Source organism: Sceloporus occidentalis, unplaced genomic scaffold (genome assembly GCF_023333645.1).
Source record: "Sceloporus occidentalis isolate IW3139 unplaced genomic scaffold, rSceOcc1.0.p SCAF_7, whole genome shotgun sequence".
NCBI classification, from domain to species: domain Eukaryota; kingdom Metazoa; phylum Chordata; class Lepidosauria; order Squamata; family Phrynosomatidae; genus Sceloporus; species Sceloporus occidentalis.
This window is the reverse complement of record NW_028316987.1, coordinates 12448991-12464214: the sequence shown is the minus strand read 5'-3', so window position 1 is coordinate 12464214 and position 15224 is coordinate 12448991. Positions and strand designations below refer to the sequence as shown.

Sequence of the window (15224 nt, the reverse complement as noted above, 5' to 3'; positions counted from 1 at the left end):
TCTGACTGGGAGATTTATTTGGAGGAGGTTTGCCATTGCCTCCCTCTGAGGCTGAGAGAATATGACTTGCTGAAGGTCACCCAATGAGTTTCATGGCTGAGTGGGAATTCAAACCTAGGTCTCCTGGAGTCCTAGTCCAACATGCAAATCACTATGCCATGCTGGCTTTTACTGGGCAATTATGGTTGAAATCCTAAATATACTTGCAATGTTAGAGCTTAATGGAGCAAATCTGAGCACTCTGTAAATACCTCACTTGCATGTTCCCCTAATATACCTGCTCTGTATTTCAGACCAGATGAAAGAATTTTGCCAACCGATTTTGGAAGACCTTGCTCAACCTCAGCTCCTACAGATCGAAAGTATCTGCAAGTCCTGAGCTTGCAGTGCCAGCAAACCAAGGAAGATGTCTGTGTAATAGAATTTATCGAGTAGTTTGATGGTCTGCTTTTGGCGCTGGAAATCTTGACACAGCTCCTCTTGCTGGCACTAAAAGAGGAAGAATTAGTGGTGAACTTCCTTGAATAAATGTTTATTCCCTAGTTTTATCTGAGGCTTCAATCACTCTCCAGGGAGGTTAGCTCATCCCTTTTGAATACAAGTGTGTATGTGTGCCTGCCCAGCTTCTACAGTGTAATTGTCTGTAGCAGGTTTTCACAGAGAAGAAATTCAGCTTGTTTTGTTGCAGCTGCTTCCCGGATTTCATTGCTTTGATTAGTTTTTCCACCAGCAGCCAAATTCTCTCTTGATGGACAAAATAGCAAAAAAGAGGTTGCAATAGAACAACAAGCAGGATGAAAGAGGGAAAGGAGGGAGTTTTACATTAGGAAGATGATAGCGGCAGGTGTGTAATGGAAATTGGAGACCTTGAAAGCTGTGCGCAGTGTGTAAAGCTACACTAAGCTCACATGGCAATCATATTGAGCTGTACTATTCAACAGCATAGACCACATATAGTTGATGATGTTGCCACTATTTCGAAATGTTAACATGGACCTCTGGGGAATGCGTAGCACAGAATGGTATATTTCAAAGTCAGGGTTCATTAGTGAGAACAGAACTAAAGAGGAGTCTCTGGACAAAATACAGTCTGCATACCTTCTAACATTTCAGAGGAAAAGCAGGACACATTTGGCCAAGGAAACAAAGTGCGGTCAAGATGGCAAAAATTATTAATGAGGAAAAACATACAAATTGGGAGAGGCTTCAGCAATTTTCTTTTTCTGGAACCCACTGGAAAGGGCAAGATTTCACTCCTTCCTCTCCTCTCTAGCGCTGAATTAAAACTATTTTTTGCACTTTGAACTCAGCTTGCTGCAACTGAAGTAAGCTGAGGAGGAAGGAAGAAGAGAGAGAAACTGGGAATTTCCAAAGCAGCTGAAAAAAAAATGGGATGACAGAGGATTAGTGAGGATTTTCCCTGCCAGATTGGGACACTTGGAAGATATGAGTAAACAAGCCACATACGACTCCAAGGCTGTTTTAGTGCTCCCCCAGTCGCTCCAACTCCCCAAAACTGGATGGATTTATGGCCCTCAAATGGACAATAGTAACCTCTATCCAATGGAAACAGTTTGAGCAATTTTACCAAAATTTCAGACATTCTGTCTCCGCTTCATTCCTTTAAGGCCTCTTGAGGTTTTCCTTTGGCTTCTCCTCCAACCTTCTCTGTTTTAAAGAAAACTTTGAATATTATGAATGAGGTCCAGTGCTGAAGACACCATGGACAGCCAAAAAGACAAACAAATGGCTCCTTGAACCTGATTAAAACTGAATTCCACTTTGCCACATCACAAGAAGGCATGACTTACTAGAAAAGACGATAATGTTAGGGAAGGTAGAAGGCATTGAAAAGAAAGTAAGATTGCACCCCAGATGGATAGATCAACCATAACAACAAAAGGTCTAGAAACACTGAGGGAAGTATGAAATGCCTCCCAAATGTGCTGAAATGTTCCACAGTCTTTCTTAGGTGTTTGGGGATACGACTGGCTACTTTAGCAGAGACATATATTTTTCAACACCCCAATATTTGGGGAAGCAGATGACAATGCAGGAGATTGCAGCCTTGCAGGTTTCCACACAGGCAACAGTTGTAAGCCTCCTCGATGTCTCTTAACCCCTGACAACAACTTTTAGGCTGCATCTACCTACAGAAATAATGCAATTTGACACCACTTTAACTGCCATGGTTTAATGGTATGGAATCCTGGGATTTGTAGTTTGGTGTAGCGCCAGAGTCCTCTGACAGGAAAGGTTAAAGATCCCAGAATTCCACAGCATTGAGCCATGGAAGTTAAAGTGGTATCAAATTGCATGATTTCTGAAGTACAAATGCAGCCTTAGATTTAAATCAGGGCTGAAGCACCTTTGGCCCTCCAAGTATTTTTGACTAGAGCTCCCGCTATCCCTTAGCTATGTCAAGTGGGGCTGATGAGAATTGCGGGCAAGAAAGTTACCCAACCACATGTGAACCATTCCTACATGAAGTTACCACCTTTAAGATCAACTTGTAAGGGCTCCAATGCCTAAGGGAATAACTGGGCATCAAATTCTTATCCTGAAGTATATCTTGGGATGCTCTCCTTTTTCAAAACCTGCATCTGTAATGAGAGGAAAAAATACCTGGGGAGATGTGCAACTTTTCTTAGGTAATATCAATTTTGCTTAAGTAATAGTAATAAACACGTGTATTTCATTTAACAACTTTCTGTCCCATTTAAGCCCATGATAGAAATATTAGTTGTTTGGATAAATCATCTAGCACTCCAATAATGCTTTCAGGGAAATGAATAGGTAGGCAGGATTTCTACCTTGACATTTTGTTGTCATAAATGCCCAAAGGAATAGCAGTATTGCCAACAGACAACCTTTGTTTTTCCCTGCATTCTTTCATGAATGTGCCTCCCTGTCTATGAGTTTTCTGCCCTATGTAGCTTCTGAAGCATGTTGAGTTCTCAGCTTGGTTTATAGATGAGAGGAGCAGATTGTGGCACAGGCCATAAACTGCTAATATACCCCAAATTTAGAGTAAAGTTGAAGAAGAGCACTAAGTCATCATACAACATAAAATCTGAAGAACATCCTTGTAGAATTTAACGAGGATGTAAAAATTAGATTAACACTATTAAGCCTAACTGACTGAAGCCAGGGACGTTGGACATAGGACTTTATCACACACAGGACTTTATCACTGGTTAAATCCTGTGCAGAAACAGGATTTTAAAACCTGCTTTTGTGGGTTGTTTTTCAGACGACGTTCGAGTCACTGAGAAATAACGCAACATTAATCCGAACCCAAAGTCGACAAAACACACTCGTTTTTACTTTTGAGGAGTCCACAGCAGTGATTCTCAACCTTCTTAGTGCCGCAACCCTTTAATACGGTTCCTCCTTCAGCAAATTCTGGCTAAGACACGCATTTTACATGTCTATACACTGACCTTTCGGCAGGCAGCTTCTTATTATTACCTAGTCAAGCAAGAAAACATAAGCCATTAGCTTTATAATATAGCTTTTCTATATTTTGCTAACAATCTCCACCTCAATATTACAAATATATGTTGTATAATGGAGTGCACCAAAGAGTTTCAAAGGAAAACCAGCCTGTATCTTCAGATACAGTACAAAGCTGGATAGAAATACAATAAATATAATGTAGCTTGCTTTTTTTTTTTTTTTTTTGAAATATAATGTAATAAATATAAAATATTTGCAGTTGACAAAAAAATAAATAAATGGGGGGGGGAATGCTTTAAGGCAGTGGTCCCTTTAAGAGATTTTTTTGGACTTCATTTCCCAGAAGCCTCAGCCATGTTGGCCAATGGCCTAGGATTCTGGGATCTGAAGTCCAAAGCCTCTTAAAGAGCACAGTTGGAGGACCACTGCTTTAAGGCAGCTCTGTCAGGTAGATTCACAGCCATAAATGTTATTTAGAGAGCTAGTCGTGTCCTTCTGCAAAACTACCATAAATTATGACGCCATGTTTCTGAAACCTTTGATAATTGCAACACATCACACTGTGCGCATGCGCACTCTTTTCAGGCAAGTCCCAACAAGTCCCGTTCCAGCTCAACATCCGGGTAACTTCGCCACAGACTTCTAATATAGACTCATACGTAAGCACCCAACTTCTGGGTTATCTTGGGAGCCATTTTTGGTTGCTTTCTCAGAGGCATATAACAAGGCTCCATCCAAACTGTCATAGTCCAGCACTCAAATCACTACACCACACTGACCAGTTCTCCTTTATTTATTTATTTATTTATTATTACAATTATTATTATATTTATTTATATCCTGTCCTTCTCCCAAGAGTAGGGCTTACGACATTAAAAAAAAACATGCAGAAACAATATGTTAATATAAGATTAATTTACTACAAGAATAAAAACAAATTCAATGCTGTCTTTTTAGATTGTAAGCCTGTGGGCAGGGAACCGTCTAATTAAAAACAATAGCATTTGTTAGCCGCTCTGAGAGCCTTCAGGGCTGAAGGGCGGGGTATAAATACCGTAAATAAATAAATAAAATATCAAATACTTTAAAAAAAGATTAAAGTGCTCAAACTACATTAAAACCATATAGTATCCCCTAGGCCATTATTCCCAATGACCACATTGTACTTCCATCCCACAGCAATTAAAAACGGAGTCCCCAAACAATGCGATCTATATTTTCCTATCTCTATAATAACCTATTAAAAAAAACTTTCCCAGCAAACCCATTCCGCGCATGCGCAGGAATCGCACGGCGGCCATTTGGCGCACCAGCTCCCTCGCGAAAGCCCCCCTTCCCAGATGACAAACCTCCGCGCAGGCGCAGTCGAACTTCGGACTGTACCAATCCTGCTATAATAGGGGGAGACATATAAATAAAAATGCTTTTTGCCGACGTCTCGCTGTTTATTTTACCACTATTATTTTTTTACATGAAAGCGTTTAAAGAAAGGTGGCGGAGAAAGAGGGCTGAGGTTTTGGGATTAAGAAAGGAAGGCGGCGACGTCGTGAGGCGAGTGGTACGGTCCAATGTAGGCCTCGCTCGGGTTCCGCCCCTTCCGCGTCGCCTTTCTTTCCTTTCGGTGCCGTCGGCGCTGCTGCCATGAGGTGAAAGTCGGGGAGGGGAGGCCTTGCGTTTCCACAAAGAGGGCTATATTGTTATCCTCGCTAAGATACATTGATTTAAATAGGAAGGCTTTGAAGGGAGAGGAGGAAAGGCCTAGGCCCCTTGGAAGCCCAGGCAGCCTTTTGAGAAAGGGCTGCATCCACACTGGAGAAATAACCCGGTTTGGAACCGCTTTAACTGTATGGCTTAAGGCTATGGAATTCTGGGAGCTTGTCGCGGGGCTTATGCCAGCCACAGATGCAGGCGAAGCCCACAAAAAGCTTAAGGACAGCCAGCCTTCCATATCCACTGCCTTTTTAACCCATGGATTCAAGCATCCAACAGATTAGGAATCCCAAAAAGCAAACCATTTTATATAAGGGACACCGTTTTACTCACCATTGTATTCAGTGGGACTTGAGCATTATGGTATCCATAGGGGAGAAGGCTGGAACCAGGACTCCAGTGGATGCCTAGGGCCTGCTGTATAATAATGTGCTTTGGCCCCATCATGAGAAGGCAGGACTCATTAGAAAAGACAGTGGTGCTGGGAAAGGTAGATGGAAGCAGAAGGAGAGGAAGAGCACATGTCAGACTCAGTCGGGGCTGAACCAGAGCAGTGGAGAATGGGGGATCGTGGAGATATCTCAGCCACAGGGCCACTCAAGGGCAATTCACAACATGCTCTGCGTAGGTCATTTCATGAATGAGCCCCAGATTCACTGAAGAATAAATAGGGGGTTTCAGTGGCAACAAGGGGGCAAGCGACAGGTTGAAAAACAGAGAGCACAAGTCTTAGGGGTGCATCTACACTGATGAAATAACGTAGTTTGACATCACTTGAACTGCTATAGCTCAGCCCTACAGAACTGTGGGATTTGTAGTTTTGTGGGGCACCACCATTCTTCAGCAGAGAAGGCTTTGCTACTTGTTTCAAGTACTTAACAACTCTAAGGGGACCTTATCATGGGAGAATGCGAAAGAATACCAGGTGCTGTAGGTTGTATGTTAGAGGAAGAAACTGGCAAATTCATCTCTGAGTATTCCTTGCTTAAAACACGATAAAATTCATGGGTTGCCACAGGTTGACAGGCAACATAAAGACACAGACACATGCTAGATTCTGGCATTGAGTTGGATTACAGAGAAGGTTTTGTTACTTGTTTCGAGTAGTTAGCAACTCTAAGGTGAACTTATCATGGGGTTTTCTTGGCATGTTTCTTGAGGGGGGAGCAGGTTGCCATCGCCATCCTCTGAGGCTAAGAGAGTGTGACTTGGCCAAAGTTGCCCAGTGGGTTTCCACAGCCAAGCTGGGATTCGAATCCTGTTCTTCAGAGTCATTTCTACAGTGTAGATGCACAGCTAGTGACCTTGCTTCTTCACCGTTTTCTTAACTGTGTTATAAACTGTCAAAAAACATTGAAAGTTGTTCTGTATTTTAACAACATCTTTTCCAGCTAGATATATTTCACACAACTTGCGTCCCAGGACTGGGGGAGAGAAGATATGAATAACAATAATATAAAAATAGTTGGCTTTCCTGAAGCAAAAATGCATCACCTGTTCACTCTATCTGTGTGGCTGAAAGCAGATATCAAATAATGGAACAAGGGGAAAGCGTCATTGCATATAGGGAGTGCTTCTTCACTGGGTGTATATTTGCTCCTCCAAAAATTGTTGGAACATATTTTAATTTTAGTTTTATCAAATGAAGTTATGAGAACTCTCCTTCTGTTTCCTTTGCTTGTCTGTGTAATCCTTGACTTTCCTGTGATGTTTGTTTCTTCCTCAGTATGCTAAGGCTCCAGAAGAGGCTGGCCTCCAGCGTTCTGCGCTGTGGCAAGAAAAAGGTCTGGCTGGATCCCAATGAGACCAATGAAATAGCAAACGCTAATTCCCGTAAGTGATCGTTTGCCATGTTCACAAGCTGTCTTGCATTCAGCTTGTTTATTTGAACTGTATTTGTATTGTCTTATGATGTCTTGAGAACAGTTTTTGCTTAAAAACAAGGTTGGTCCAGATGTTCAGTTAATCTGTATTTAACTGTTTCTTGGATTTGCCAGTATTGTGCTTAAATTTACTAGTGTACTTTCTTGCTCATTTGTGCAGATTCTGGAACATTTTTGTGCTAATTATTGTTAGGTGAATTCCAGCGACTACTCTATAGACCAAAACTATTTTGAATGAGGGAAACAATTTTAAGGCTATGGTGTGTTGGATCTTACCTAACTTAGAAAGCTGAAATTATAGAGTAGAGCAGTGATGGTGAACCTTTTAGAGGCCAAGTGCCCAAACTGCAACCCAAAACCCATGTATTTATTGCAAAGTGCCATGTCCCTCTGGCTTTCTAGTAACAAACTCTGGCAAACTCTGTGCTGGGGCGACAGTACATGTGCCCACAGAGAAGGCTCTGAGTGCCACCCCTGGCACGTGTGCCATAGGTTCGCCATCACTGGAGTAGAGCATCAATGTATCTACCTACATTTATGAGAAATTACACCTGGAGATTTCTTGACAGTAATGTGTAACATCTGTGATCGTTATATTTTACATCCTAGGTCAGCAGATCAGAAAACTAATCAAAGATGGTCTGATCATCCGTAAACCAGTGACCGTTCATTCAAGAGCACGATGCCGTAAAAACACCTTGGCTCGCCGCAAGGGCAGGCACATGGGTATCGGTAAGTATTTATTTCCCCCAGCTTTCACTGTCTTCAGTTCATGAGACAAATGACTTTAGAAAGGCCTTCTGCATGAGTGACAGCAGGTATCTAATATATATTTTGAAGCTTTTGCAGAAATGCAAACTCTTCATTACTTAAAAAATAGAGAAAATTATGTCCATTTTTAAAATTTTACTTCTTGTTCAGGTAAGAGAAAAGGTACTGCCAATGCCCGTATGCCTGAGAAAGTTACTTGGATGAGAAGAATGAGGATTCTGAGGCGTCTTCTTCGCAGATACAGGGAATCCAAAAAGATTGATCGCCACATGTAAGTCTGGGGAAAATGTATTTTTACCTACTTGGTCACCTAGAGCAGGTTTGGAGTTGTACATTTGCTTCACAGGGACACTGGAAGAGAAAACTTCATAGAGGAATTTGTCTTTCCATGTTGAGAGTTGAATAAGGCCAGTTTACTGAGCAGTATGCTAGATGGGCCTAAATACTCTAAAGCAGTGTTCCCTAAACTGTGCTATTTAAGCGATTTTGGACTTCAGCTCCCACAATCCCAGATTATTGGCCAACATGGCTGAGGCTTCTGGGAGCTGAAGTCCAAAATCTCTTAAAGGGCACAGTTTGGGAACCACTGCTCTAGAGGCACTAGATCTTGTCTGATCTTGGAAGCTAAGTAGGATCAGCCCTGATTAGTACTTGGAGGGGAGAATGCCAAAGAATACCAGGTGCTGTAGGTTGTATTTTAGAGGAAGAAACTGACAAATTCATCTCTGAGTATTCCTTGCTTAAAACACGATAAAATTCATGGGTTGCCATAGGTTGACAGGCAACATGAAGACACAGACACATGCTAGATTCTGGCATTGAGTTGGATTACATTAAGATAGTCTAGCTCCCATCATCCCTGACCAGTAATCATATTGGTTGGAGCTGATGGAAGTTGCAGCCCAAAACATTTAAGAGTGCAGTAGGTTGAATGAGGCTGCATTAAGGCCTCTGAATCCATTTTGCTGGTGCAAGACAAGGCCACTTGGTGTGTTTAAGGGGATATACTACAGTGTTGTAATGTCTCTTGTGCTCTGGAAGAGGCATGCTCAGTTCTTGCTGTGTCTTTTCTAGGTACCATAGTTTGTACTTGAAGGTGAAAGGTAATGTGTTCAAGAACAAGCGGATCCTGATGGAGCACATCCATAAACTGAAGGCAGACAAGGCTCGCAAGAAGCTTCTGGCGTAAGTATCTTCTAATCCTATTATTAGGCAGGGTTATTTTTTTCCGTTTAGGTTTCAAATAATCTTTAGAATTGTCTCTGTCCTTTGTCTCCTGTTTTTGTTAAGAACCACATTTGGCACTAAATGATTACAGGCTAGTTACAGGATAAGGAACAAGAAAAAAACGGAGTGCTGTATAACTTCACAACCTCCCTTTCTTCCATCCAACAATTCATAAGGACAATTAGCTGTTGGGTGGATAATTTGAACAGTTCACGTCTGTAAGGCAGGGTTCGCTTCTATCTGGGCCATGGAGTTCTAACTACCCTGGCCCTGTCTCTTTTGGAGTTGTGAGAGGAATCCCTATTATTTCTGATCAGTAATTAAAGATAAGAACATGGGTTATCAGCCCTGGCTCCTCCCTTTCTTGACTGGGAAGGGCATGGAGAAGGAAAATTCATCTGTTGATCGAATCGTATATTTCAAGAAACACTCTTTGAGCTTCTTGAGTCAATCTGTGCTTTAAGCATGCCATGGTTTCCCTAGTTAGGGGGGATATGGCATGGACAAGGCCAGCTGTCTACTGAGCTGTACAGTTGAGGTTTATCAGTGTTGCATCCTCCCTAGTTGGGGAAGGCATAATGTGGCTGAAGCCAGTTTTCAGTTAAGAGGGTCAGGAGGTGATGTGAGCTGGGGGTAACTGTCCATTGTCATTGTTCAGCCTGCCATGGGTAGTCGCTAGGGTTCTACTTTGTTTGCTGGGAAAAAGGAGAGAAACCTCCAAGTCATTGCATAGATAACATGTAAGAATTCTCTGTGAAAGGCCTTTGCATTTGCCCTCTCTCAAATTTGAGGAGAATAGAGTATTCAGAACTTGGCAGAGGAGAATCTTTGTCTCAACTTTAAATAATGTACTGATTGTACTGAAAATAGCAAAGCATATTTATTGGTGCTGTGCCTACAAATACTCTTCCTTTCTGTTTCAGTGACCAGGCTGAAGCCCGGAGGTCTAAGACCAAGGAGGCCCGTAAGCGCCGTGAAGAACGTCTGCAAGCCAAGAAAGAGGAAATCATCAAAACCCTGTCTAAGGAGGAAGAAACCAAGAAATAATTTCTGCCTTTCTGTGTACATAGTGCTCAAAGGGTATCTAATAAATCTCTTTAAAATTCATCTGTGTCAAACATTTTTTCCTAAATAAGTGGGGTTACTTTAAAGTGTGATGTGTTTTCTGCTACAAAATAGCAGCTTGACTAAACCTTGGTCTACAAAAAATAATTTTGTTTGTGAGTTATGTCCTAAATCCCCTAAAGGCACTAGATCCCTTCTGATCTTGGAAGCCAAGCAGTGTCAGCCCTAGTTAGTACTTGGATGGGAGACTGCCAACAAATAGCAGATGCTATAGGCTATATTTCAGAGGAAGGAACTGGCAAAACCACCTCTGAAAATTTCTTGCCCAAGAAAACCCTATGAAATTAATGGGGTCACCATAAGTCAGCAGGTGACTTGAAGGCATATATCCAGACACAATCCACAGACCAATATTAACATATTGCTTGGAGTCAGTTACTGGTTTGCTGTTTCATATATTCACTTGAATAAGTATGTGTACAAATTATTTTTTAAACAACCGAGCGGTTTGCAGCTAAGTAGAACATTTACACGATCCAACATTTTTAGACATGTAGCTCACATGCTTTTGCTGTATGCTTTTTGTCTGCTTAGAGTAGCAATTAAGACATGGTTTTCTGATTTGTATTTTCTGTTCGTGTATAAGTATAGAAAGCAAGATTACTTGAAAACAAAAGAATGTCAAAGAAATTATAGATAGTTATAGAAGTTTTGTTTGGTGATACATAAAGTAAGGAGCCAGTATGTTGTTGTACTATGAATATTGGCTTAGGGTTCTGGAAGATCAAGACTGAAAGCCATGGAAACCTGATAGATGACCTTGAGCAAATTTAAGAGGAAGACAAAGGCAACTCTCCTTAATAAATCTTGCCAAGAAGAACCTATGATACAGTTGTTGCAATTTGGAATCCACTAATGGAACATAACATGGGAGGCAAATCAGGAGGTAAATCATGCTTCTTGATAGTACACTGCAGATCAGGAATATTTAAAATTCAACAGATGTTAATACTCTAAGGATCACATTACTTCAGATTTCATGTGTCTGCATTTGACTTGTTCAGTCATGCATGAAAACAACTGAGGCCAGAAGAATTTTTAAAATCAAATGCATGTTCTAGTGCAATGGTTCTTAGTTTTGGTGCTTCAGCTCTGAATCTTGGCTGGAAGCTCCACAAGCTGAAAGCCAAAACTGAGAACCACCATTCCGGTTCACATCAACAAAAGTTTAGCAGGGTGCATATGCTGTCTTGTGCATCAGGATTGTGCACATAAGGAAACTTCCTTGCTCACCAAGGGGAATAATCCATACAGTGGTCTCCGGAGCAGGGAATGGAAAGCTTTCTATCACTCAGCAATCTTGATACAGATAGCTCTGCTAGCAGCAGTGTGGGAGACATCAGCAGGGGCGGGTCATCCATGGGAGGCTGAAAGCTGTGGCAGAGCTTATCTGTTCTAGTCAACATCTTTGCTGATGTGGGCAGCTCACTAGCCATGTTTATTCTGAGAGCAGTCCACCCAATTTACCTTTAATATGGTTTGTATGAAAGTGAAATAACAGAACATATAAAAGGGTGAGCTGTTGTTTTCAGGTGCAGACTTCCTTGGGTGAGAGAAGACATAGGGCCTGAACAGACAGGCCAAAATAAAGCTGCTTCGGGTCACTTTGGAGATATGCTGTTTAAATTATACCTGCGTCCTAAGGGGCCAGAAACCACGACAAAGCCACGCTCCGGTCCTAAAGACTGGAGTGCAGCTCTGGCACAGCTTCTGGCCTCTTAAGATGTGTGTGTCATTTAAACAGCATACCTGCAAAGTGACTCAAAGCAGCTTTATTTTGGCCTGTCTGTTCGGGTCCATACTCTGCATTGTGCTTCTGAAACATCAGCCCTATCTCGCACACAAACCTATTAGTAATTCAGGCACATTTTGATACAACAGTGACCAGCAGGAATGTAAATAATTTAATTAGCTGTTTCATTAGGGAATTAATTTTAATTCCCAGGGTGACTTTCAAAGGTATATTGCACAAGTTTTACTTTAGATTTGGGTCATAATTCACTGTCTCAATATTAGTTTCTGGATAATGGTAAAAATAATTTTCATTTGGGTCCAAAGGTCTATCAGATTGCAGTACTGCTCTTTGCATACCCATCTTTTTTGACATTCATTTTGTTGTGCTTCCTCCCCCTCATTTGCATACATTACCTGAGGCCATCTCAGTGCCAATAATAACCAGAAAGTGACATGGTCCCAGCTGCCAATTCTTGCCTGTTAATTAGATAATTAATCCCAACATTGGCACAAAGGATCAAGACTATTAGCCTCTGGTATGCATGAGGGCAAAGGTGCTTTCTAGATGACAACTGGAGTGAGAGTTGGGATATCAGTGAAACTGGGAATCAAAGCAATATTTTGTACCTAAAAACCACATGTTTTTATTAACAAGTTAATCTTGACAATAGACCTTGTGAGATAAGCAAGATTTGTCTGTTATCTAGGCAGAAAAATTAAAATTAGAAATGGCAGTTTATTGCCTGTATTAGCTAATGAATCTACAGTCACATGTTTAATCCAAAGGCCTTCTACTGGCAATGTACAACAATTGGCCAAAGAACGCACAAGTGATCTAATGCTCTAGATTTTTAATACCACCATCATCAAGAGTCAACTTGCACAGAGTAATTGATCTTTAATTGCAATTTATACTCATGGGAGAATCATGGATGTATTCTTGATTAGTGGTCCATGAACCAGTGCCAGTCTGTGGCTTAATGGCTGCTTTTCTGCAGCAAATGTCCAGGAAAGAAATAATTGTAGCCGGAGGGCACAAATATGGTGCTCATCCCTGGCATATTGAGGAGGCATGACCCTTGCAAGCCTTCCACATTAGATAGCCTGAGACCTAATGTTCTAGATCACAGCTTTGGCTTGTTATACAGAGCAATATGAGGCCTGACATACTTGGCCAGTAACCTCTATGCCTTTTAGATATTGATGTTTTATTTAATACACTTAAAATCAGTCAGGAGAAATTAAATATATTTCAGAGGCAGGAACTGGTAAAAACACATTTGCATATTACTTGCCTAAGAAAAATTTGTGAAATTCCTTGGGCTTGCCATAAGCCGTAAGTTGACAGGTGACTTGAAGGCACTCACATGCAAACACATATGTGCACATCTTAACAGAGTATAATTAAATGCTACCACAACAAATTAATAATAGTGGGATGGATTCAGACCCAGCAGCTTTCGCACCATGCATTTATAACATTATGGTTTTGCTTTAAATGTCATGGCAACATCTTGCAGAATCCTGGAACTGGTAATTTAGGGAGAGGCATTTAGAACTCCCAGCCAGAACAACCAATCCAAGGATTCCATAGGATGCAACCATGACAGTTAAAATCATAGCACTATATATCTGTTGTGTGAAAGGGTTCCTTAGTTGTATTTTGAGTAGATCCCTTAGCATTAATGAGACATTAACATGGGAAACTACAGTGCTGGGAGCATAGCAGTCAATAACATGGCAAGGTTGTTCTAAGGCGCTTTTTACTGAGCCAAATTGTGTAGGATCACTAATGGCCTAGTGGTTTGAGTGTTGGACTACGACTTTAGGGATCAGGGTTTGACTCCTAGCTCAGCCATGAAGCTCATTGGGTGACCTTGGGTAAATCACATGCTCTCGAAGTCAGGGGAAGGCAAGGACAAACCTCCTCTGAACACATCTTGCCAAGAAAACCTCATGATAGGTTCACTGTAGGGTCACCATAAATCAGAAACAACTTGCACACAACAATAACTGTGCTAATGTACAAACCATGTAAGTTGTGCTTTCTAGGGGATTTTGGAAGTGCAGTCCAAGTGTATTTTACCGAATCCTTCTGTAAGCACATACACAGTCTTCTTTCACACCTTTTTGTTGGTGGGTGGGGAATTATTTGACCTTTGCATAAGGCCATGGGACCCCTGACACAACTTGTTCTGCAACTGTGTGGTTGCTAATGCATATTTAACTCCTGCTTCAGCTTAGAGGTTTAATGGCTCTGGACAACATTGCAGGGTTCTTGTAACTCACTGAGAGCTAATCCATTTGACCGTTTTGTGTGTGTGTGTGTGTGTGTGCATTTTCACGTCACCTGCTGACTTATGGTGACCCCATTAATTTCATAGTGTTTTCTTAGGCAAAGAATACTCAGGGGTGGCTTTGCTAGTTCCTTCCTCTGAAATATAGCCTTCAGCACCTGGTATTCATTGGTGATTTCCCGTCTAAGTACTAACCAGAGCTGACCATGCTAAACTTCCAAAATCAGATGAGATCTGGTGCCTTTAGTTAGTAGTAACTCTACTCCAGGGTTGCCCTAGCCACAGCTCGCCACAACCTGCAGCAGAGGGACAATAAATTGCATGTGCTTTGGAATTAGCAGTAGCACTGTTATTTTTTGTGTTGCAAAATAGGTAAGAACGAAATTATTTAGAAGGAGCAGGGAATGTTGTTGTGATTGTGGTGGTGGTTGCTGTTGTTGTGTGCCTTCCAGTTGTTTCAGAACTGCAGAAATCTTAAACCGACAAGATTTGTTCAGAAAGGGTTCACCATTGCCATCCTTTAAGGCTGAAGGAGTAAGACTTGTCCAAGGACATCCAAAGTCCTAGTCCAACATGCAAACCACTATATCACATTGGTTTCCCAGGTAATTTATTTACCTTTTCCTTATTTAGAAATAGCAGAACAATTACAGCTGCATTAGAAGCTTGGATATCTCATTTAAGTTTTGTGGATAGCTTTCATTTCAGTCCTTAGGGGCATATAAAAATAGTTTTGCAATGTGAACCAGAAAATGACCGATCAATGAGATGCTCTCCCTGCGTTTTAAAATGCCAGTGCATCTCTTCAACTCCATTCAGTTTCTCCTTCTCAACAACACTTGGTGGCCATTGAACATGTCCAGTTTTCCATAGGGTGTATTTCAATTTTCCTCTTTGCCCTTCATTTCCACCCCAAATTTTGTTGTACCTCTGTAAACATGCTGCATGGCCGACTTGGCTACCCCTGAATATGTTTCCTGCATTGAAAGCCCTCCAGAACAACTGAACTACTACAGAA

General features: G+C 41.4%; 1 protein-coding gene across 1 annotated transcript; it reads left to right on the top strand.

Moving 5' to 3' along the window:
- The first annotated feature begins 5011 nt into the window (after positions 1-5011).
- LOC149309198 (large ribosomal subunit protein eL19) lies at positions 5012-10157 on the top strand. The gene is made up of 6 exons (XM_089531933.1): positions 5012-5105; positions 6896-7002; positions 7662-7784; positions 7974-8094; positions 8898-9008; positions 9974-10157. The coding sequence occupies exons 1-6, from the start codon at positions 5101-5103 to the stop codon at positions 10095-10097; spliced, it is 591 nt and encodes a 196-aa protein (XP_089388059.1). The 5' UTR covers positions 5012-5100; the 3' UTR covers positions 10098-10157.
- The last annotated feature ends 5067 nt before the right edge of the window (positions 10158-15224 follow it).